Here is a 25,203-nt window from a genome sequence, read left to right on the forward strand (position 1 = left end):
TGCAAGATAGACAACAATCATATCCTCATACAAGAAGCCCGTTAGCTGGTCATGTAGATACAAGTCTGCAAATATTTAGTAACGCCTCTTATCTGCTCTGCAAAGACTCCTTTATAAAAACATGTCTGCGACATAACCAAAAAACCCAGAAGATTCATCGTCTTTCAGGAGCAACAGCAATACGTAAGAGGTATTGATGCCGCGCAATGCCTTTTCTTGTGATTTCAGAGTAGGGAGTGGACCTTTGTAACTGTCTGTTTCAACATTTTAAACCAAAATACATTATACATTTTTTCCATTGACATTTGTGTGACAAACTGCTTGTAGTTCCACTTTATGGCATGTTGTATAATCCAAAGATGTACTTACATCATTTACCCTTTTAACAGAATTCACTTCCCCTTGCTTAACTTTTTTCTATACAAACATGAGTTTTGGATTTTATTTTTAACATATCTAGTAGCGTCCCTGGTTTGTTTAGGCATGTGTTTTGAAGCTCACCCGCACACATTTGAAGTTATTTTTTCCTCTACTTGTATTTCCTGTTTGAACAAAGCCTTTCATTACAGTGCATAAACTGCTTCTGGGTAAAGCAAATCAGCGCTGTCAACTGTGAAACACACCTGTTGAAAAAAATGGATAAAAAAAAAAGGACAGGCCTTCCTTGAAATGGGCACACAGAGGAGAGTGGGCGGGGCCTTGAGGAAGCTTAAAAGCTGCGAGAGTTTTGATTCAGCAGCAGAATGCACTGGGAGGCTTTAGTCTTAAGTCCTCACTGGGACAAATATAGAAGCCGTGCGTATAGATAGTAAGGTTGTTTGTTGGAGCTTCACCACAGCGGACACAGCCTCAGCCCGGGTATCGACTCGACCACCGGAACCGGCTCGTCGACTCATGCGTCTCGTATTCAAAGATGGCTTTGGGGCTAGGATGATTTTTGGAGGGTACTCCAGCTGAAAGCCTGAAACAGCGGCACCCTTTCCAATTACATGTGTACAGCCATGAAGGTGTTATTGCAGGACGTGCCGGGCAGCGACAACACCGACAACAAAATGTGGAAATGGTGAGAGGACTTTTTTCACAAAAACAATCTTCCTTTTTGTCAGCTGAGGGGACTTGTTTTCTGGGTGAAATATTAACGTTGTGTGGAAATATTCAATCCAATCACTTGTTCAAACAGTGTGGAAGAAAAAGGGAGCTGAGCGTCTGCTTTAGACTGAGACCACCTGCTGAATGAAAGAGGAGCTGGTTCGAGTGGTTATGAATGGATCAAAGATTGCCCATGTTTAAAATGCTGATTGTATGTGATATCATTGTGAACACTGGTTTGGTGTAGTGGTTTGTTGTGTCTGGTTTAACTGGGTTGAATTGACTATTTAGACTACTCTCCATTCTGTGGAATTGATTGTACATTTTGAAGCAAATGAGGCAAAATTGAGTGCACTACTTTGCTGCAACAAGCATAAGTGCTGTTAATACAGTTTCAACTAGGTTCCTATCTCATTGTGTGAGTGCCCACAGACTCGTTAGCTTGTTGTTCTACAACTGAAGTGATCTATTTATTATTATTATTCTTCTGTAGCGTTCTTCGTCCGCGTATTCATCCGATTGATCCCGTTCAAACGACAAAAAGTTCATTGCTTTAAGGACACGCAGGCTCATTCAACAAACATTTTTCAAAATGAATGGTTTTACAGTAATTCCTAATTGTCCTGTATTTCACCTTTTTTTTCTTTAGACTACTCCTCCCATGTCTTTCCACTAATGTCAACCATTCCATCATTAAGGCATTTGTCTTGATTAGGATAATATAACTTGCTATTTTTTTAACCAAACATTCTCGTTTTTTACAGTATTCATGATTTTCCAAAATATTGGACAATATAATTGGTACTCCTTCCATCATTCTCACTTGCGGTTCCACACTATCAAGAAATACATTTACTGTAGTAAAAAAAACATTTATTCTGAAATTACCTAAAAAGCAACACTTTCGCAGAAATGCATTCTGGGTAATGTCATTTTGACCTATTGCGTTAGGATACGGGCAGCACAGTGGGCCTGGGGTTAGTGGATGTGCCTCGCAATACAAAAGTCCTGGGTTCGATCACGGGGCTCGGGGTCTTTCTGTCTGGAGTTTGCATGTTCCCCCAGTGACTGCGTGGGTTCCCTCCGGGTACTCCGGCTTTTTCCCACCTCCAAAGACATGCACCTGGGGATAGGTTGATTGGCAACACTAAATTGACCCTAGTGTGTGAATGTTGTCTGTCTATCTGTGTTGGCCCTGCGATGAGCTGGCGACTTGTCCAGAGTGTACCCCGCTTTCCGCCCGAATGCAGCTGAGATAGGCTCCAGCACCCCCGTGACCCTGAAAGGGACAAGTGGTAGGAAATGGATGGATGGATGGGCTTTAGGGTACGTTGGCCATTTTTGTATTTCAATAAATACACCCTTTTGCAGCTCATATGCATTATCTTAGTGATAATTTAATTGTCCATATCTTAGGTATTTATTTAATTGTGCTTGTGTAACATTCTTCACGTGAAGCTTAACAATGGAGTATTCTTGTAATGACAAACAGCAGGAATCCAGCAGCAACAAGTGTAGGGATGTAGTCATCTCATGTTGGCTGACTTACAGATTCTAGCATAAGGTGGTAGCATTTAGACTGGGAGCTCTTTATTACCCCTATCAATATAAGCTACGGTTTTAACGTTTTCTCTCTCTAAATGTTAGCTTGTTTGCTAGTAAATGTTTCATATAATGAAGTAACATAATCAGGTAACATATTTAATTGTAAAAAAAATTTGATTTTACCCCAAAATTAGATGAAAACGTACTGTTGCAGCAAATAATTTTGGGATGTCATTTTCAACTGTTAAATCACTCCCGTTAACAACCAAAGTTGGACACCTGCTGGGGAGCTCGGTCTTTCAGTTAAATGGAATTGACGGCCACCTTTCACCCCAGTGACTTAGGTTCATATCCCGGCGCACCCAAAAGCATTAATCCTATTTACGGTAGATCATTTTGCAGCCATCGATGAGTCATTTAGTTAAATTCCACCTATTACAACATGCATTTATAATTTCTTTATTCATAGTATGTTTTAGTACAGTTTCCGATCTTCCATCCATCCATTTTCTACCGCTTATTCCCTTCGGGGTCGCGGGGGGCGCTGGAGCCTATCTCAGCTACAATCGGGCGGAAGGCGGGGTACACCCTGGACAAGTCGCCACCTCATCACAGGGCCAACACAGATAGACAGACGTTCACACTCATGATTTAACATTTAAATAATTTCTACAATCAAAATATTTCTATATTCAAACCATTTCACTGTCAAACTGTTTCCACCCTTCCTTCTACATCCCACTAGCATTTCAACTAGCATTTATCAATATTCAAACCATTCCTACTGTACATTCAAACATATTCTTAAAATCATTCCTTCAATACTTTCTTTCAGCATTTCTATTCAGCTGCAGCATTGAGGCATTCATTTTCTAGTTATTATTATTCAAATGAAAATTTCTCTTTCTTGAGTATCATCTCTAAACTAATGACATTTATAATTCAAAAAATATTAATTATATAATATAAAATTAACACATTATTGATTATTAGTAGGGATGTCCGATAATGGCTTTTTGCCGATATCCGATATGCCGATATTGTCCAACTCTTTAATTACCGATACCAACCGATATATACAGTCGTGGAATTAACACATTATGCCTAATTTGGACAACCAGGTATGGTGAAGATAAGGTACTTTTTAAAAAAATGAATCAAATAAAATAAGATAAATAAATTAAAAACATTTTCTTGAATAAAAAAGAAAGTAAAACAATATAAAAACAGTTACATAGAAACTAGTAATTAATGAAAATGTGTAAAATTAACTGTTAAAGGTTAGTATTATTAGTGGACGAGCAGCACGCACAATCATGTGTGCTTACGGACTGTATCCCTTGCAGACTGTATTGATATATATTGATATATAATGTAGGAACCAGAATATTAATAACAGAAAGAAACAACCCTTTTGTGTGAATGAGTGTGAATGGGGGAGGGAGGTTTTTTGGGTTGGTGCACTAATTGTAAGTGTATCTTGTGTTTTTTATGTGGATTTAATTAAAAAAAACAAAAAACAAAAAAAACGATACTGATAATAAAAAAAACCGATACAGATAATTTCCGATATTACATTTTAACGCATTTATCGGCCGATAATATCGGCAGACCGATATTATCGGGCATCTCTAATTATTAGTTAACAACTTCTTGCATAGAGCATGAGCCAATACTGCAAAACTGAAACATAAGATCAAAAATCCTTTTTTTATTTGGCACTTTATATATCAGACCAATATTTATAATCAAATGTACTTGTCAGCCAGCAAGGAAAAATTAATAATTTGACATCTCAGTATGGCCAGTACTGTTTGTATATGCAAATCAAGTTCCCAGAAAGAGTTATTTTGAATTGTATTGTTGCTATAGTTGAACTTCTGCCTGCTCAAAAATCTTGGGGATGTTCGGCAGAATCAGTTCTTGTTTTTTTACAAAAGGAAAAGGGGAAAAAAATATATACAGCAAATAATTAAATCTGGGGTTTAACCTCATGCACATTGTGTTATGCTGACTTAGTTTTGGATCTTTATTTTTCTCTTTAAACATAAACCCTCCTTACTTTTTCATAACATGGTCACTACTGCCTAGTTTCTCTTGTTATATTCTTATTTTACTGTTATATTTTTATTCTCATCGTTGCTTTTTATTTTTATTCTATTGTAATATTTTTCTATTTTGTCTCCATTTATACCCCCATTATTTACTTTTTACTTTTTACAATTTTGTACACTGCTGCTGGAATTAAAATTTTCCTGAGGGAACTCTCTTGAAGGAATCAATAAAGTACTATCTATCTATCTATCTATCTATCTATCTATCTATCTATCTATCTATCTATCTATCTATCTATCTATCTATTTATCTATCTATCTATCTACTATCACAGTTTTGTGCCGTACTGTCGCTCCTTTCACACGGACCGCATTGTTTTCCTCTTTCTTTTGTGTATTTTATTGATGCCCACGGTGTCATTATCTTTCCATTTTGGTCAAAAGTGAGGAGCTCTTTACATTCTGGTCCAATTTGAGAAATATGTGCTTGTAAATACTGTGTAATTTGTAAAATGTAAAAGCTCTCTAAACCCACCAGGCTCCGCATGTGACCGGTCTAAATGTCACACTGGGATACTGTAGCTAATATGCAGTAACTCAAATAGCCTTTAGGGTGAAAAATTATAAACACAGTTTTGGTTTTTAAGACTTGTCTGTAACTTCATTGTCAAATGCTGTAAAATGTTCGTCACACAAACCCAAGGAGCTTGTTGACGTAAGAAGTTTAGGGAATGAGTTTAAAATACGTTTGTTTGTTTTGCTTGCTATATTTTCTCCCAGAATCTGCTCTTATTTTGATTTAGGATTTTCTACTGATTTATTTTTCCACTTTCTACCTGTCAGTTGTTTTAGTCCAAACACCCGCCAGACTTTGCTGAACCCTAGCGGACCTTAAGCCACTGCCTTTATAATAGGATAGCACCCACACACTGCTTATTGCATTCCCGTTAGCTTCTTAAGAGGCTTAGGAGATGTGTGTGTCTCTGCCCCTGAGGTGAAAGTTGTTGTTTACCTGTCCAAAGGCACATTCAGGACCCTGCCACCCAGAGACTGACGTGGAACACGCCCCCCAAGAGCGTCCTGGTCATCAAGAAAATCAGAGATGCCAGCCTGTTTCAGCCTTTCAAGGAACTCTGCACATTCCTCACTGAGGTAATGCAGAAATTAGATGCTGAATTGTATAGTCTTGAGAGGTGGGTGATAAAACTTTGAATGTCTCTCAGGTCAAAAAGATGATTGTTTATGTGGAAAAGAAAGTTCTGGATGACCCAACCATTTCTGGTGATGAAAACTTTGGGACTATGAAGAAGAAATTCTGCACTTTCAGGGAAGGTATGAAAAACCTCTTGGTGTTACACTGAACAAAAATATAAACGTAACACCTCTTGTTTTTTCTCCCATTTTTCATTAGTTGAACTCCGAGATCTTAATCTTACACAATATACACAAAAAACCTATTCCTCTCAAATATTGTTCACAAATCTGTCTAAATTTGTGCTAGTGAGCATTTCTTCTTTGTCAGGATAATCCATATCAAGATGCTGATAAAACAGACTGATTTTTGCACAGATGTGCCTTAGGCTGCCCACAATAAAAGGCCACTCTGAAATGTGCAGTTTTATCACACCGCACAATGCCACAGATGTTGCAAGTTTTGAGGGAGCGTGCAGTTGGCATGCTGACTGCAGGAATGTTCACCAGAGCTGTTGCCTGTGAATTTCATTTCATTTCTCCACCATAAGCCGTCTCCAAAGGTGTTTCAGAGAATTTGGCAGTACATCCAACCGGCCTCACAACCGCAGACAACGTGTAACCACACCAGCCCAGGACCTCCACATCCAGCAGGTGCATCTCCATTATCGTCTGAGACAAGCCACCCGGAGAGCTGCTGCAACAATTGGTTTGCATAAACAAAGAATTGCTGCACACATTGTGAGAAACCGTCTCAAGGAGGCTCATCTGCATGCTCGTCGTCCTCATCGCGGTCTGGACCTGACTGCAGTTCGTTGACGTAACTGACTTGAGTTGGCAAATGCTCACATTAGACGGCGTCTGGCACATTGGAGAGGTGTTCTCTTCACGGATGGTTTCCGGTTATCACTGTTCAGGGTAAATGGCAGACAGCGTCTGTGAGGTTTTGATATTGGTTTGCTGATGTCAACGCTATGAATCCATTGGCCCATGGTGGGGGTGGGGTTATGGTATGGGCAGGCGTATGTTATGGACATCGAATGCCAGTGCATTTTATCGATGGCATTTTGAATGCACACAGATACCGTGACGCGAGCCTGAGGCCACTGTTGTGCCATTCACCCGAGACCATCACCTCATGTTGCAGCATGACAATGCACGGACCCATGTTGCAAGGATCTGTACACAATTCCTGGAAGCTGAAAACATCCCAGTTCTTGCATGGCCAGCATCCTTACCGGACATGTCACCCATCGAGCATGTTTGGGATGCTGTGGATCGGCGTATACGACAGCGTGTTCCAGTTCCTGCCAATATCCAGCAACTTGGCACAGCCATTGAAGAGGAGTGGACCAACATTCCACAGGCCACAATCAACAACCTGATCAACTCTATGCGAAGAAGATGTGTTGCACTGCGTGAGGGAAATGGTGGTCACACCAGATACTGACTGCTTTTCTGACCCCCCCAGATCCCCAATAAAGGAACACTGTACATTTCACAGCGGCCTTTTAACGTGGGCAGCCTAAGGCACACCTGTGCAATAATCATGCCGTTTAATCAGCATCTTGATATGTGGGATCTTGGCAAAAAAGAAGTGTCCACTAACACAGATTTAGACAGTTGTGAACAATATTTGAGAGGAATAGGTCTTTTGTGTATATAGTAAAAGTTGTACATCTTTGAGTTCAACTCATGAAAAATGGGAGCAAAAACAAAAGTGTTGCATTTATATTTTTGTTCAGTATATATGGTAAAGGCATATGTGGGAAAACAACACCTTTTAGTGTAATGAATATGTGAGGTGCAGACAGACTTAGATGTGCTAGTAGTGCTGTCAACAACAAAAAGTATGCAAGTTACAACCTCGCCTTAGAAAAATCCAGTCAGTCCTGTGTCATGCAAGTTAAACCACAGAATGTAAAAAGCTTGAACTAAACATAAATTGGTTGCAGATTATTTCCTTTCTTTACAATCAGCTAATGAGCAGGACGGCATGGTTTTGTTTGTGTTTCAGACATACTTACAATGTTTCCCACACATTCATTTATTTGTGGCGGCCCGACACGAAAGAATTACGTCCGCCACAAATAAAAAATAAAAAAATGTTTTATTTATTTTTTATTTATTTATTTATTTTTATTTGTTTTGTCCTCTTCAGCTTCTCAGGCAAATCATATAGTTGAAGTAGATGCCCATATCGGCTGTTCAGATTTACTTTACAAAAGAGAAGTGTAGGATACTTCTCTTGTTGCCTTATTTGTATTTGACTTTATTAAATGTATTTATATTAGAAACACAACATGTGTATATAACAAAGGGTGCAAAGTCTGCAGGCAGTAGGAAACACATAGTTAAGTGTAGGGAGTAAAACTGATGGCAGTCTAAAGTTCAAGATTTTTGGAGCTCTTTGTTCAGTGGATCAGATGTTTGATGAAGCTCTGTGTCTATCTACCACCACTACTGTTTTCTGTTTATTTGTTACTGACTGTGGCAGGACACCTCTGCCTCTGTTTCACTTTATGTTGCTGGTAAATAATATGGTTGTAGTAGTAGGCTAAAGTTAAATGATTTAGTATGCACTAATTAAAGTGGCAGAGCTTTATGAGACATTTTAGCTTTTATATTTTATAAGATATATTTTTTGTAAGAACCACAATTAATAAATATATTTCAGTGAATAACTTATTGTTCACATCTGTATATAAATATGTACATAAAGTGTTGTAATTATATTGTAAAATGGATGGATGGATGGACGTTTGAAACAAAACTGTTATTATTAATTAGTAAGTATACATTTTTTGAGCCTTTTTAGAGAAAATCATATCATTGTAGTAAATTATGCAAATTACTCAATGATGTCATGGTGACCACGCCCATAGCCACGCCCCCACCGCCACAGGTATCTTGGCAGTTTATGGGAAACACTGGCTTATATTAATAAGTTACATTAAGGAACATCGCATGTTTGCCCAATATTACATGTCTGAAAAGGAGTAGAAAAAAGCGGAGTTTATTTCAATCTTGGCCCTTCTCCATATCTGTAACTCACAATTAATTCTGACCATATCTTTTACTTGTAGACTTGCACGATATTTTGTTTATTTAATGTTGTTATTTCAATTTTGTTCAAGACAAGAAGGGAAAGTGTTGAACAAAATGAAATATAAAAAATGTCAGCTTGTGCAGTGTAAAGTAAAGGATAAAATAAGGATTAAAGTAAACATTTAATAAGAGTAAGAGTTTATCACATTCTTTATCAAAGTGTTGTCAATTGCAAATTTCTGTGGTCTCGTGGTGGCTTATTCTGCAGCTGTGCTCATTTGAAAAAAAAAGCACAGAGACTCAGGTGTGTGACTTTTTGTTTTGGAGCTCGATTTCACAGATTGACACACATCCAAACAGACTGGCTTGTTAGGTGTCATGTTTGACGACTGAGATGACAAATATTTGCCAAGAATGGAATGATGCGGAAAGTGTGTAAGAAAACCAAGGTAGCCGCATACTAAAATTCAAGTAAAGACTTGACACAAAATTTAACTTGCACATTGGAAAATCAATAAACTGATGACTGAATAATACCCATCTCAGCATGTATTAAACCAGGGGTGTCCAAAGTGCGGCCCGGGGGCCATTTGCAGCCCGCAGCTAATTGTTTACCGGCCCGCCACACATTCTGGAAATGCTATTGCAAAAATGAAAAAAAAAAACATTAAAAAAAGTGGAATGAGGTGAAATCTAATTAGAAAAAGTTGCAACGTTGACACAAAGCTGCCATGCAGGCTGTTTTTTTTTCTTTTGTCTATCTTTATTTTAATTTTTTTGCCATTGCTCCAAAAAAAAAAAAAAAAAATCAATGTTATAATGAATTATTGACCTATTCAAAGCTCCAATTATTTCAAATATTTCACTTTAAAATGTTTTATGTGGAAAATATTGCATATATTGTGTGGTTACTGAACTATCTATTAAACAAGACAAGAAGCAAGGAATCAAACAGAGACAGGATTCAATTTAGCTCATGAGGAGAGTGCGTCGACCTGCACCCTCGCGCAGTGTCACCCTGCCGCTCTGAGGAACAAGCTCCACACGCCTCCTCATTTATTTGGGCCTTTCCTGATTACATGGCTGCAGCTGCTTCTAAGGGGAGGGGTCATAAACAGCTGCTGCACTGGGTCATAAACAGTTCAAACAAAAAGGTGCTTGGAACAGTGTCAGGTTTGCCCCCTTTCTGCTCGTAGATTTTGGGTCCTGATAAGGTCCTTCCTGTGGCTGTCCAAGATCTGAGAAACTGACACCTCTATGGCGCATTCCGTCGCACACAGTGGAGGTTTACACGCTGTCTGCCTTTTGCTCGATAAGATCAAAGACAGCTTTTGTCTTCACGCAGGGCAACCTGAACTCATAGCAAACAAGTTTCGTGATAACTTCTATACAATTATTCTGACAAAAACATTGTTTTCTTTGACAAAAGGGCATAAAACAAACAAAATAATAGTTTCAAAGTAAAATCGACCGATGTATCTGAAGTTGATCTCGTAACTTAAGTGTTGAAAGTAAAAGAAAAAACCAATAAATATGTATCACTTTATGAGTGAGGCACCTTTTGGATCCCAAATATATTTAATGGGATTATATTTATCTTATCACTGTGATTACTCAGTAATAATAATGAATTGAAATCAATGGTGTCCTGCATTATTGATCTTTTTAGGGCTCCAATTACTTTCTGAATGTTTTGGGCGGTGGGGGTATTACTGCAAAATTCAGTTTTACTATAAAAAACTAATTTGAAACTAAGTTTTTTTTAAACTTTATATCAACCTGAAGTAAAAAATGAAAATAATAATTTGACTTATTTTTATCAAGTTAATGATAAAAATAAAAAAAAATCCATATATTTTGTTATGGTTTGAAAATGAAAAATATCCAAATGGCCCCCCGCATGCTTTCATTTATCCGCGTGCGGCCCTCAGTGGGAAAAGTTTGAACACCCCTGTATTAAACTATTGTTTGATATTCTCAATACCACCAACAGATCTGGATGACATCTCCAACCGTGTGGACTTCATCATCTGTCTCGGTGGTGATGGAACTCTGCTGTACGCTTCTTCACTCTTCCAGGTATGGACATGTGACCACACATTGTGCTTCTGCAACACTCGTTCTAATGCTTTGCTGTCTGAGCAGGAGAGCGTTCCACCAGTGATGGCCTTCCATTTGGGCTCCTTGGGCTTCTTGACCCCTTTAAAATTTGACACTTATCAGTCTCTGGTCACCCAAATTATTGACGGTATAATTATGTTTCTCCAGCATTACACCGCGTGTAAAACACATTTTAATTGCTCTTTTTATTTCCAGGAAATGCTGCTATTGTGCTGCGCAGTCGCTTGAAAGTACGAGTACACCGAGAAAGGGAGAAGGCCGTCATTGTGACCAACGGAGATGTGGACAGCAGCCACAAAACTGCCAACTATCAGGTAACGCCTCACGTGCACACAAGTGACTTTAGGTTGCCCAAACATTGACACCACAGATGACGACATCATGACTCAGCTGTGGCCTTTGAGCTGAGGCCAGAATGTTGCTTTACATGTCAATGATACACAGGACCTGAAAATTAATCCATTCATCCAAGTGAATTAAACTTAACAGGGCTGTACGGTGCGACAAATTTACTCTCAAATGCGACTAAAAATAGACTGTGCGACTTAAAAAAACAAAAAACAAAAAAACCTGTCTCACATGTGCAAATGCGACTAAAAATAGACTGTGCGACTTAAAAAAAACAAAAAAACCTATCTCACATGTGCAAATAGGGATTTCAAACCCATCACATTGTGCTCCTAAAAGAAATCCATCCAAATTTGATCAAACTAGAGTAAAATGTTTGCCCACCTGTGTTACGTGTTTGAAATAAACTCATAACCATTAACAAATGGACTAAGGATTGACGTGGAAGTGATCACTCAGCGCGCGCTGAAACTGTATGTGACTGTATGTATTCCTCCTGCGCCACGCCCAGAGGGGAGCCCCGCTCCTCTGAGATCACACACTCAGGCCCCGTTCACGCTAAGCCGACTGTTATCCAGGGCAAATCCCACCTAACCTTATCCTTGTCCACACACAACAATGCCACCGTTTAAGACCCCCGCCCCTTTCCGTCCGCCGGCGCAACGCGACCTAATACGCATGCGCGGAAAATGCGTACATCATAGTCACATCCAGTGTTGCTTTGAGTGCAAGTTCTTAAATTTAAGTTATCTGAACAATATCCAGTTTTGTGGTAATTCAATTAACTGGAATCCAGTGTGCTCTGGGACCCTGTTGTAGTGAATCACACCTGAGACATCATAAATTAGTAAAATCTTTATTAGACACGTAAACAATGTGATAAAGAACATTTTACATCAATCAAACTAGGGATCTAAACACTCCTCACTCTTTTGCCTTCACCTTCATTGTCCATTCGTTTTTGGTGACTTTATATACTCTGGACCTAAATGTTGAGTCCGCGACATACATGGTGGACAATAACTGATACAGTCTGCTTTGCCAGTCCAAAAGCATTCGCCGTTTTCTGTAGTTTTCCCTCGTTGGCCAGGTAATACAAAGCACATGCTACCTTTTTTATCACACCCATGGAAGCCCGCATTCTTGTTGACTCTTCTTCGACAAATGGACGAAGTTTTTCGCTAAGTAGAATCGCAGCTGACCTGGACATTGGAAAGTTCTCTTTCCGCCTGAGAAGTGTTGTATCCTAAATAGCTGCAATCACTTTCTTTTAAGGTATTCATGTGTGATTTCCACAAGCGTCTGTACAGACGGAAGAAGAAACTCGGGCATGTCTGGATGACTCTCCTTCATATTTCTAGTGGTTACCTCTGAGTTACGAAACCGCTTTATAATGAAGCTGGCTGTGGCGCGTTCTTTCTGACGTCACTTCCTGTGTGGGGAGCGTTTTTTCTGGCGTCACTTCCTGTGTGGGCGCGGTCTTTCTGGCGTCACTTCCTCTATGAACTCAGTTTGTAAACGATCAATGAGTGCCGAAGATTCAAGAAATACACGCCACACTTACCCGTGTAAAAATTTGCCCGAGGAACGGGACCTTAAACGCTGGTTTAGTGTGGCTGAAACGAGGCTTAGGCTAAATAATTATTCGTTTAAAGGGGTTAAACGACTTAGTGTAGACATGGCCTCAGGCTGACTAAGCCTTCCCAACAGGGACGAAAGAAATCTTAACCCGTCAATAAAAAATGTTTTTTTCACCACCTTAAAGGCCTACTGAAATGAATTTTTTTTATTTAAACGGGGATAGCAGATCCATTCTATGTGTCATACTTGATCATTTTGCGATATTGCCATATTTTTGCTGAAAGGATTTAGTATAGAACGACGACGATAAAGTTCGCAACTTTTGGTCTCTGATAAAAAAAAAAGCCTTGCCCCTACCGGAAGTAGTGTGACGTAGTCAGTTGTTCGCCTCCTCATATTTTCCTATTGTTTTCAACGCAGCTAGAGCGATTCGGACCGAGAAAGCGACGATTACCCCATTAATTTGAGCGAGGATGAAATATTTGTGGATGAGGAACATGAGAGTGACGGACTAGAATGCAGTGCAAGACATATCTTTTTTCGCTCTGACTGTAACTTAGGTACAAGCTGGCTCATTGGATTCCACACTCTCTCCTTTTTCTATTGTGGATCACGGATTTGTATTTTAAACCACCTTGGATACTATATCCTCTTGAAAATGAGAGTCGAGAACGCGAAATGGACATTCACAGTGACTTTTATCTCCACGACAATACATCGGCGAAGCTCTTTAGCTACGGAGCTAACGTGATAGCATCTGGCTCAAATGCAGATAGAAACAAAATAAATAAATCCCTGACTGGAAGGATAGACAGAAGATCAACAATACTATTAAACCATGGACATGTAAATACACGGTTAATAATTCTCAGCCTGGCAAAGCTTAACAACGCTGTTGCTAACGACGCTGAAGCTAACTTAGCAACCGGACCTCACAGAGCTATGATAAAAACATTAGCGCTCCACCTACGCCAGCCAGCCCTCATCTGCTCATCAACACCCATGCTCACCTGCGTTCCAGCGATCGACGGCGCGACGAAGGACTTCACCCAATCACAGATGCGGTTGGCGACTAGCGTCGGCTAGCGCGTCTGCTATCCAAGTAAGTCCTCCTTGTTGTGTTGCTACAGCCAGCCGCTAATACACCAATCCCACCTACAACTTTCTTCTTTGCAGTCTCCATTGTTCATTAAACAAATTACAAAAGATTCACCAACACAGATGTCCAGAATACTGTGGAATTATGAAATGAAAACAGAGCTATTTTGTATTGGCTTCAATGGGCTACTGATACTCCTGTTTCACTGGCTACGTCACGCGCATACGTCATCATCCAAAGGCGTTTTCAACCGGAAGTTTAGCGGGAAATTTAAAATTGCACTTTATAAGTTAACCCGGCCGTATTGGCATGTGTTGCAATGTTAAGATTTCATCATTGATGTATAAACTATCAGACTGTGTGGTCGGTAGCAGTGGGTTTCAGTAGGCCTTTAAAACTTGACACAAATTGCACTGCGTGCTAGTAAGATTGTAGGGAATATTGAACAACAAATCAATGATAGAAGTGACACTCTTGCCATCTAAACAATACACTGTTTGTTGACAATAACATACAGCCATGGAAGCACATTCAATGTATTTATTGATCAGAGAACACAAACCAGTGAAAGGTTTAAAAAAGCTGCTAGCCTGCAAAGCTAACAAAACAGCTCAAACTCAGACTCGCTGACGTCACATGTCGCTAGGCAACAGGCACCGCCTTTTAAAGGGTTTGACGTGGTTTGTGGAGCTCCACAAACCACGTCAAACCCAGATTCCGATCTAACAATGGTCTTAACTCATTCTCCTTCTATGCCACATCAATATGGAATGCACTCCCAACAGGTGTAAAAGAAAGGGCATCTCTATCCTTCAAAACCTCACTAAAAGAACACCTCCAGGCAACTACAACCCTAGACTAACACCCTCCCCCCACCACATCCCACCTCCCCGGATTGTAAATAATCAAATGTATATACTTGTTCTTATGCTTTCTGAGCTCACTATGTTCATTGCTCGCTGTACATATCCTACCAAGTCAGACCTACACTGTTTCATTGTCCATTTCTCAGATGATATTATTGTTGATGACTGAAGTGCTGACATCAACCAAACTTAACCCCCCCCCCTCCACATACCACCTCCCGGATTGTAAATAATGTAAATAATTCAATGTATATACTCTGATGATAAACTTGTGTGATGACTGCATTATGCTCATAGTATATATTTGTACCATGAATTGATTAACGTGGACCACGACTTAAACAAGTTGAAAAACTTATTCGGGTGTTATCATTTAGTGGTCAATTGTACGGAATATGTACTGTACTGTGCAATCTACTAATACAAGTTTCAATCAAACACACAATGCTCTCTCAAGACACTTACCTCAACTGCACTATGCCAAATATTTAAAGGTTTTTTTCAAGCAACACATTAAATAATTTTCTTAGTAATTAATTACATTTATTAAAGAGTAATTCTGTAATTTAATCACTTTTTTGGTAAAGTAACTATAATTAATGACTTTTTAAAGTAAATTTCAGAACACAGCATGTCACACAACATCATGACGCAGTTGGCAGGTTGGTGTTCCTGGCTAACATCTTTGTGTGTATGTCCTATGATAATGTTTATTGTTACAAGTCTATTATTTTAATGTTGCTGCTGGCGTTTAAACAAGTCCTCCTAAACCAGGGCACTTTATTTACATTTTGTTTTCTTATATTTGTGTTGGCTGAAAAAATTAGCATAGCTAAATGTTTTTTAAAACAAAGATTGGAGATTATATTTTATTTTTCTTATATTATTTTCAAGGCGTTTCCTTTTTTACTATCTCAAAACACCTCTTAAGTTTAGATACTATTAGACAAAATCTACTTTTCTTACTTGTTTGCACAGGTTTTTGTGTATTTGGGATCCCCATCATTCCCAAAAATTGAAAATCAAGGCGTGGTAAAAAATATTTCGTCACGTCAACGGATATTTCCATTAATGGGTTAGTTCAGTGGTCCCCAACCACCGGGCCACGGCCCGGTACCGGTCCGTGGATCGATTCGTACCGGGCCGCACAAAAATTTAAAAAAAATAAAAATAAATGTTTTTTTTATTTTTTATTAAATCAACATAAAAAACACAAGATACACTTACAATTAGTGCACCAACCCAGAAAACCTCCCTCCCCCATTTACACTCACTCACACTCATTCGCACAAAAGGGTTGTTTCTTTCTGTTATTAATATTCTGGTTCCTACATTATATATCAATACAGTCTGCAGGGATACAGTTCGTAAGCACACATGATTGTATTTTTTTATGACCAAAAAAAATAAAAATACCATAACGTGCCTTGAGGAACGCCTCAGTTATGTAAATCACAAGTTTGAACCCCAGTGTTCAATGTGTGCTAACAAGGTTAAAATAATCTGTGTTCCACACTGCAAAAAGTGAAATCTAAGTAAGATTAAATATCTCAAATAAGGGTGATATTTGCTTATTTTCTGTCTGATAAGATCATTCTTCTCACTAAGCAGATTTTATGTTAGTGTTTTACTTGTTTTAAGTGTTTTGGTCCTAAATGATCTCAGTGAGATATTACAGCTTGAAAAAAATCATGACTTTGACACAATTGTGTCTCATATTAAAACAGATGACAGCCATATGGACTTTGCAGTTTTACTTTCAATGAAACAATAGACAACACGTACATATAGTAGTACAGTTGTTATTAGTGAGAATATACTTATTTTAAGGTATTTTGGGTTTCATTGAGGTTAGCTAATTTTACCTGGTTTGGAAAGTCTTGACAAGCCAAATTTTCTTGTTCTATTGGCAGATAATTTTGCTTACCGTAGTTCAAATAAAATACCCCTACAGGGTTTCCCACACATTCATTTATTTGTGGAGGCCCGCCACGAAAGAATTACGTCCGCCACAAATAAAAAAATAAAAATTAAATAAATAAAAAAATTTAAAAAATAAAAATAAATATTTGTTTTATTTGTTTTGTCCTCTCCAGCTTCTCAGGCAAATCATATAGTTGATGTAGATGCCCATATCGGCTGTTCAGATTTACTTTACAAAAGAGAAGTGTAGGATACTTCTCTTGTTGCCTTATTTGTATTTGACTTTATTAAATGTATTTATATCAGAAACACAACATGTGTATATAACAAAGGGTGCAAAGTCTGCAGGCAGTAGGAAACACATGGTTAAGTGTAGGGAGTAAAACTGATGGCAGTCTAAAGTTCAAGATTTTTGGAGCTCTTTGTTCAGTGGATCAGATGTTTGATGAAGCTCTGTGTCTATCTACCACCACTACTGTTTTCTGTTTATTTGTTACTGACTGTGGCAAGACACCTCTGCCTCTGTTTCACTTTATGTTGCTGGTAAATAATATGGTTGTAGTAGTAGGCTAAAGTTAAATTATTTAGTATGCACTAATTAAAGGGGCAGAGCTTTGAGACATTTTAGCTTTTATATTTTATAAGATATATTTTTTGTAAGAACCACAATTAATAAATATATTTCAGTGAATAACTTATTGTTCAAATCTGTATATAAATATGTACATAGTGTTGTAATTATATTGTAAAATGGATGGATGGATGGATGGACGTTTAAAACAAAACTGTTATTATTAATTAGTAAGTATACATTTTTTGAGCCTTTTTAGAGAAAATCAAATCATTGTAGTAAATTATGCAAATTACTCAATGATGTCATGGTGACCACGCCCATAGCCACGCCCCCACCGCCACAGGTATCTTGGCAGTTTAAGGGAAACACTGCCCTAATTTGTTTTCTTGTTTTTGAACACTGACTTTTTGCAGTGCAGGTTCCTCTAAACAGGAGCACTCTTGTGTTTTTAGGAATTTGCTGCAAAAATGTTTCTCTCAAGTTTGGAACTGAACTCGGTATGGTGTACTACATATTGCTACTACGGTACATTTTTAGTCTACTTTATACCTGCATTATCCTTTCCATCCTTACACTTTCCATCCTTTGTAACTGAGCTACTGTGTGGAACAATTTCCCTTGTGTATCAATAACGTTTGTCTAAGTCATCTTAGAATTGATTTTAAAACCTTGCTGTTCGTTTTTAAAGCTTTACATGGACTGGCACCTCCAATATATCTCGGACCTCATCCAAATTTACACTCCTGCGCGCGCTCTGAGGTCCGAGAGCCAGCTCCAGCTCGTGGTGCCCAAGACCAGACTTAAAACCAGGGGAGACAGGGCCTTCTCTGTGGTCGGCCCTAAGCTCTGGAACAGTCTGCCCCTCCATGTTCCAACTGCTCCCACAGTGGAGTGTTTCAAGTCTCGTCTTAAGACCCACTTTTATTCTTTGGCTTTTAACACTACGTGAGTTGTCCTGTGTTTTTAAATGTTTTATTTTTATTTACTGTTTAACGGTTTTACTCTTTAAAATCATTTTTAATCATATTTATTTTATATTGTTTTGTTTTATATGTATTTATTTTTTGTTTTTATTCAGTCATTGGTGGAGCTAAGGATAATATTTTAAAAAAAAAATTAAAATATTGTTGTGCAGCACTTTGGAAACATTTTATTGTTTAAATGTGCTATATAAATAAAGTGGATTGGATTGGATAAGTCATTGTTGAATAGCTCTGCTTGAGTGAGCTGTGTCCATATCAAAGTGTCTATCCATTACTGGCAACAGGAAGTAGCAGGCTAATAAAAAGGTGTGGGCGCAGGACTTAATGAGAGGTTTTCTTTTGTTTCAGGTACTGAACGAAGTGGTGGTGGACCGAGGGCCGTCCTCCTACATCTCCAACGTCGACCTCTTCCTTGATGGACACCTCATCACCACAGTGCAGGGAGACGGTGAGCCACGATGTTATATTTGTCCCCGGGCTACTTCTTTTGTCCTGCTTTCTTTCAAGCTAAGTGAGGCTCAGCAGGGACACGTTGGGGAAAACCCGCGTGGAAAAAAGGTGTGTCACTTCTCTGACGACTGGCTTGTCTTGAAGACTCCGCTGTTGCGCAACATGTCCGCTGCAATAAAGCTCTTTCAAAAGTTTTTTTTTTTTGTCGGCAGCTTGAGGGTGCACAAATGTCCTTTTTTAATTATGCATCCGGTCCACAGGTGTGATCGTGTCCACACCCACTGGCAGCACCGCGTATGCAGTGGCTGCAGGAGCCTCCATGATACATCCAAACGTACCAGCGATCATGATCACGCCCATCTGCCCACACTCGCTCTCCTTCAGACCCATCGTGGTGCCCGCTGGAGTGGAGCTGAAGGTACACACACACACACACACACACACACATGCTTGTATTTGTTACCTTCTTGAGACCTTCCGAAAAATGCCTACCTCTTTGGAACCACCCTTTCTAGATATATAAAGATTTGTATTTACAACATTAATAATATATACATATTATGCAAATATAAAAAAGGTAAGCTTTTAGTTGTTGTTTGTAATTGTTTTTTAATCTTCATTATTTACTTCAAGTTATGTCTCTGTATAAAAAAAACAATTATTTATTAATTTTGGCCAAAGGGGATGCATTTCAATTTCTTACACACACTTGTTATTTCGTATGTTGACCAGAGGGGGAGCACTTTTAAAACCATACTTGCCAACCCTGCCGAATTTTCCGGGAGACTCACGAATTTCAGTGCCTCCCCCGAAAATCTCCCGGGACAACCATTCTCCCGAATTTCTCCCGATTTCCAGCCGGACTTAAGGCACGCCCCCTCCAGGTCCGTGCGGACCTGAGTGAGGACAGCCTGTCGTCACGTCCTCTTGGCCAACCAAAAAGTAACCATAGAACACTATACCGTATAGTGTTCTATGTTTACTTTTTGGTTGGCCAGCGGTTTAGGTTGTATTGCGCACCCTGACGGCAAGTGTGGGAGTCGCTTCTGAAGTATGAAGTAAAGAGACGTAACTTTGTCACCTCGCCTGGTTATTGACTCCAACCCAGAATATTACACTGCCCATACCTATGCTCCTTCAAAGGCTGTGCTACTGGCTGCAAAGCATTGCACTTTCAAATACAACAATGAGTAGAGTGTTTTGTGTGTATATGTGTAAATAAATGAACACTGAAATTCAAGTATTTATTTTATTTATATGTATATATACATAATAAAAAATTTAAAAAAAAATTAAAAAAAAAAAATATATATATATATATATATATATATATATATATATATATATATATATATATATATATATATATATATATATATATATATATATATATATATATATATATATATATATATATATATATATATATATACACATATATATATATATATATATATATATATATATATATATATATATATATATACACATATATATATATAAGAAATACTTCAATTTCGGTGAATTGTAGCTATAAATTTACTCCTTGACGCGATGATGTCATGTTATCGATGGAAAAATGCATTTTTAGACAATATGATTTGCCTGAGCGGCTAGTAGACCCCGAGAGTAACAAGCGGTTGCCTTGTTGCCTTTCCATTAAGAAAAATAAACTAGTTTTTAGTATAAGTTTGCTGGTTTCAAGAAATGTAATGCCGAGCGCATATCATTATGTCAAGATAATGGCACTAGCATTTACTTAATTTAAGAATATTTTTCAACATATTGAGAAAAAAGGTCTCATATAATTTTTTTCTATCAAGAAAAGTGCACTTGTTATTAGTGAGAATATACTTATTTTAAGGTATTTTTGGGTTCATTGAGGTTAGCTAATTTTACTTGTTTTGGAAAGTCTTGACAAGCCGAATTTTCTTGTTCTATTGGCAGATAATTTTTGCTTAGTTCAAATAAAATACTTATTTTTTTTCCTTGTTTTTGAACACTGACTTTTTGCAGTGTAAGAAAAACTGCAGGGGGTCCATCGTCTGGCGGTGGTTTGGCTTCAAGTGGGAATATGTCCAACAGACAACCGTAACTTGTCAAAAAGTAGCATTACTGCTAATATGTAGCATCGTTTGAAAAGTCACCCGCTAGAGAATGAAGAGTGCTTACTCCGCATGTCAACATCTCCGTTCGGTGCCAAACCAACAAAATGCCGAGCAACCATTTCCACATCAACACCGTATGAAAAAAATAGTCCACGACATAAGGAGATGACGTCCGCAGGAACCTACCACATAGCGAAGGACGTCCACGAATTGATTTCCAATTATGCAGCTCATTTTTATTTGACACTTATTGAAATATCTTGTGTGACATCATGCACAAAAATGCACTTTATTTGTTTTAAACTATTGTAGTGGCGTTCTGTACAAAAAGTGCACTTTAATTTAGTGTTGTTTTGATAAGTCATCTTGGTGACATCATGCAGAAAAGTGCACTCATAGCTTGTTTTAAAATGTCTCTGACAATCTTGCACTTTCTGTTTTGGAAATGACATGAATGTTTGTGCTTAATAACTGTTTAATAAATACAGACTTAGTTGTGATTTCCCTCTCTGCATGAAAGTTTAAAATGAGCATTTATTAATGCAGTATGAAGAAGAATGTTTAGAAATAGAATCATCATACTGCTGTGATTATATGCATCGTGTTCATTTAAAGCTAAGGCAAAATATCCAGATATATATCGTGTATCGTGACATGGCCTAAAAATATTGAGATATTAAAAAAAAGGCCCTATTTTGTACAGCCACTTGTTGCCAGGCAGATATTATTTTCTATTTCCTTTCCACACAGCAAAAAAGGACTGACTTGACCCTGCTCTGTATTGCATGTAAAAGATGTCATACTCCTCCTCAGATAATGCTGTCACGCGAGGCCAGAAACACGGCCTGGGTGTCGTTCGACGGCAGACGACGCCAGGAGATCTGTCACGGAGACAGGTCGGTTCCCCCGAGACATCAAAAAGTCCAGTCTTGCTTCAACCAGGAAGTCACATGACTCTTCCTTTCTTTCCAGTATTACCATCACCACTTCCTGCTTCCCCGTTCCTTGCATCTGCTTCCGCAACCCGGTCAACGACTGGTTCGAGAGCCTGGCTCAGTGTTTGCATTGGAACGTCAGGAAGCAGCAGAACTGCCTCAGCTCCGAGGACGACGACATCATCTGATTCTGGGGGTTTGGGTTTTCCTTTACTTTCACTTTGCTCTCTCTCAGCTGTTCTGTGTTTTTAGCTCTCAAAGTGCATTGGAAACTTAATTGTCTCAGTGGTGAAACCAGCACCTTTTTTTACCAGCACGTCACAACGGGACGTCCTCAAGTGCAAGCGGCTAAAAACAGCGGAATTTTCACAAGGTTCACACACACATAATGACATCATCGTAACACTACAACTACCTGCTCAGTGAAAAGGACTTTGCACACTGTGCCTTACATAATTAATTCCAACACTGGTATGATGATGAATGTATGGATCTAACATGTCAACGTTTACATCACCCGTATTTTTCTACTTTCATTCATTCACAATCGTGTAGTTTTATCACTCAGCTGTGTTTTTATGACCAATACCAACCAATTTATTTTATTATTATTTTTTTACACACGACTCCTCTAAAGCCATAGCAATACACGTGTGTGGCCTAACTTGACCTATCTTGTTGCCATGGCAACATTCCGTTGCATTTGGAAATGAGCAAGAGGACCAACTAAGCTCTTAAGTCAAAAAGTATGTACTGTGTATGTATTAATATATATAAATATAGATATATAAATGATGCTTTAATAAGATGTATTTTTTAAATCTCTAAATATTGACCTGTTTACAGCATTGGGAAAAATAAATGTTGTTTGCTACCTTTTTTAAACACGTCAACAAGTTGTCTTCTTTTGTTGTAGCAGGACTTTTATGTCTTCATTGTAGACAAATACAGGATTTACTCATAAAAGTACAGTTGGAAACATGCCAGCTCCAATATTTACAATCATTGTATCATATTTCCACTCTTCAGCCTTCATTTCATTTGAATTCAAGTATTTCCTTCCACTTGAAGCACAGAATATTCTAGTAAACAAAGTCACTTTTTCAAAAACTTTCATTAAAAACCTTAAAAAAAACAAAAAACACACCATATTTTGAATTCAGAAATTGTTAGAAATTGTAATCTAATATGAATATAAATATTACTAATTGTACATTCCTTTAAAAAAAAAAAAAGAAATGCAGAAATGTAAAATTTTGCTAAAATAATTATAAGAACATTTAAATGTTAGATTTTCATATTAATATTGAGAATGTATTTTTTTTTAAAAAGTGCAATTAAAAATGTAAATGAAATATACATACATATAAATACATTCCTCAAATGTTATTCATGGAAAGATTTTTAATTTAATTCAAATGTTTATATTTCTTATATTTTTAAAATTACAAAAAGTATAGTGCATGGCTGTTAAAAAAAACAACTTTAAATTCCAACATTAATAAGTGCAGAATCATTGAAGTGCAAAGTTAAAACCAAAAATATTAAGTTAAAAAAATGTGTATTTTTCAAAAGTCCTCATCACATGAATTAGTGGAAGAATAAGATGAACGTTGGGGAAAAATTAAGATGAAAAAAACAAAAGCCTTAAAAAGTTTTCTGCAGCAGCAGAAGAGTTTTGTTTGTTTTTACATAAAAATAGTAGGTCTTCATGTGCAGCTGTGACCTTTTGACCCCTGGCATCTTATCACTGGCTGCCTGCAAACACTGCAAAGAAGAAATGTTTATTCCCCAAACATGACTTGAAGAGTATTCCTCACTTTGACACCAGCGTCATTCTTTTAAGCACTCACTTCTTTCTCGGAGGCCTTGACCAAAGCTGCAGAGCAGCCTGACGAGGCTCCACAGCAGAAGCACTTTAATGAGCAGAGAGACGACAGCAGCCGCCTCCGGCGTGTACGACGTGTCCTCCTGCCACTGCACCACCAGCTAAACAATGTGCAGCTCGTTAACAGGCATCCCGAACACACGCTCACTGGCTGGAATTCATTATTAAAAGTACAGTGCGGTGAAACCTCCATTTACAAACTTAATGGGTTGTTGAACTGGGGTTGTAAACTAGAAAGTTTATATAGTGGAGCGTATTTTTCTATAAGAAACAATGGAAACGTGAATAATGGATTCCAGCCTCGACAAAAGTCCATATTTTAGGGAAGGTTTGTACTGTACTGTACTGTACTGTGTATCAAACAAACATATCTTTCTTATAAATTATCACAAAAAAACAAAATAAATTTAAAACGTGTTTTTTGTTTTTTATGATCAAAAATTGCTCACTTTCCAAAGAAAAATGTTTATTGGATATTATTTAATTTTTTTTAATCCATTGTTGTATTACATTTTATTTTCAAAATTTGAAACATGTTTTTATGAGTAAAAAAAAAAAAAAAAGCTCACTTTCCAGAGAAAAACATGTATCTCCAAATTTAGATTTAAAAAAAAGATTTTCATAAAAGACAAAATTTATTAAATGTTTTATTTTTTATTTTAAAAAAATAATTTAAAAAAAGAACAAAAAACTCATACCCATTTTTCAAATTTTTAAAAATGTGTTTTTATGATTAAAAATCTAAAATTGCTCACTGTCCGATGGGGGGGAAATTTGAATTTTAAAAACTTATAGAGGCACAAGCAGTAGAAAATGGATGGTGGATTTTGTCAGGAACACAAACTATCAATTTTGCGTTTTATTGTAAACAGAATTTAAAAAATCTGGTCACTGTCCAATGAATAATAGTGTATGTGGGCTATCACCACCTAATACTGTAAATATCAAAATCAATTGTATTTTATATTACCGGTATATTTTTTTAATCCATTGTTTTATTACATTTTATTTTCAAAATTTGAAACAAAAAAAAAATGCTCACTTTCCAGAGAAAAACATGTATCTCCAAATTTGGATTTAAAAAAAAAGATTTTCATAAAAACAAAATTTATAAAATATGTTGTTTTTTATTTTTAAAAAAACAACAAAAAAACTCATACCCATTTTTTACATTTTGAAACATTTGTTTTTATGATTAAAAATCAAAAATTGCTCACTGTCTGATGGGGGGAGGAAAAACGTGTATCTCCAAATATGAATTTTAAATATAGTATATAATGTATAGAGGCACAATCAGTATAAAATAGGTGGATTTTGTCAGGAACACAAACTATCAATTTTGCATTTTTATTTTAAACAGAATTTAAAAAATCTGGTCACTGTCCAATGAATAATAGTGT

The 25,203-nt window shown here is 37.5% G+C and overlaps 1 protein-coding gene across 4 annotated transcripts in view; it reads left to right on the forward strand.

Moving 5' to 3' along the window:
• Window positions 1-22,800, forward strand: part of nadka (NAD kinase a) — a 50,161-nt gene extending 27,361 nt beyond the window's left edge. For 2 of the 4 annotated variants that reach the window (XM_062054515.1, XM_062054514.1), the window contains 8 exons: window positions 5,711-5,840; window positions 5,912-6,020; window positions 10,921-11,175; window positions 11,244-11,362; window positions 18,771-18,870; window positions 19,133-19,290; window positions 21,794-21,876; window positions 21,953-22,800. In XM_062054515.1, the coding sequence (XP_061910499.1) occupies window positions 5,711-5,840; window positions 5,912-6,020; window positions 10,921-11,175; window positions 11,244-11,362; window positions 18,771-18,870; window positions 19,133-19,290; window positions 21,794-21,876; window positions 21,953-22,103 (1,105 nt within the window). In that variant the 3' untranslated portion in view covers window positions 22,104-22,800. Of the gene's footprint in view, window positions 1-750; window positions 1,064-5,710; window positions 5,841-5,911; window positions 6,021-10,920; window positions 11,176-11,243; window positions 11,363-18,770; window positions 18,871-19,132; window positions 19,291-21,793; window positions 21,877-21,952 lie in introns of those variants that run through there. The other 2 variants (XM_062054517.1, XM_062054516.1) reach the window with 2 other exon arrangements.
• Window positions 22,801-25,203: the final 2,403 nt, after the last annotated feature.

This window comes from Entelurus aequoreus, linkage group LG07 (genome assembly GCF_033978785.1).
Source record: "Entelurus aequoreus isolate RoL-2023_Sb linkage group LG07, RoL_Eaeq_v1.1, whole genome shotgun sequence".
Taxonomy (NCBI): domain Eukaryota; kingdom Metazoa; phylum Chordata; class Actinopteri; order Syngnathiformes; family Syngnathidae; genus Entelurus; species Entelurus aequoreus.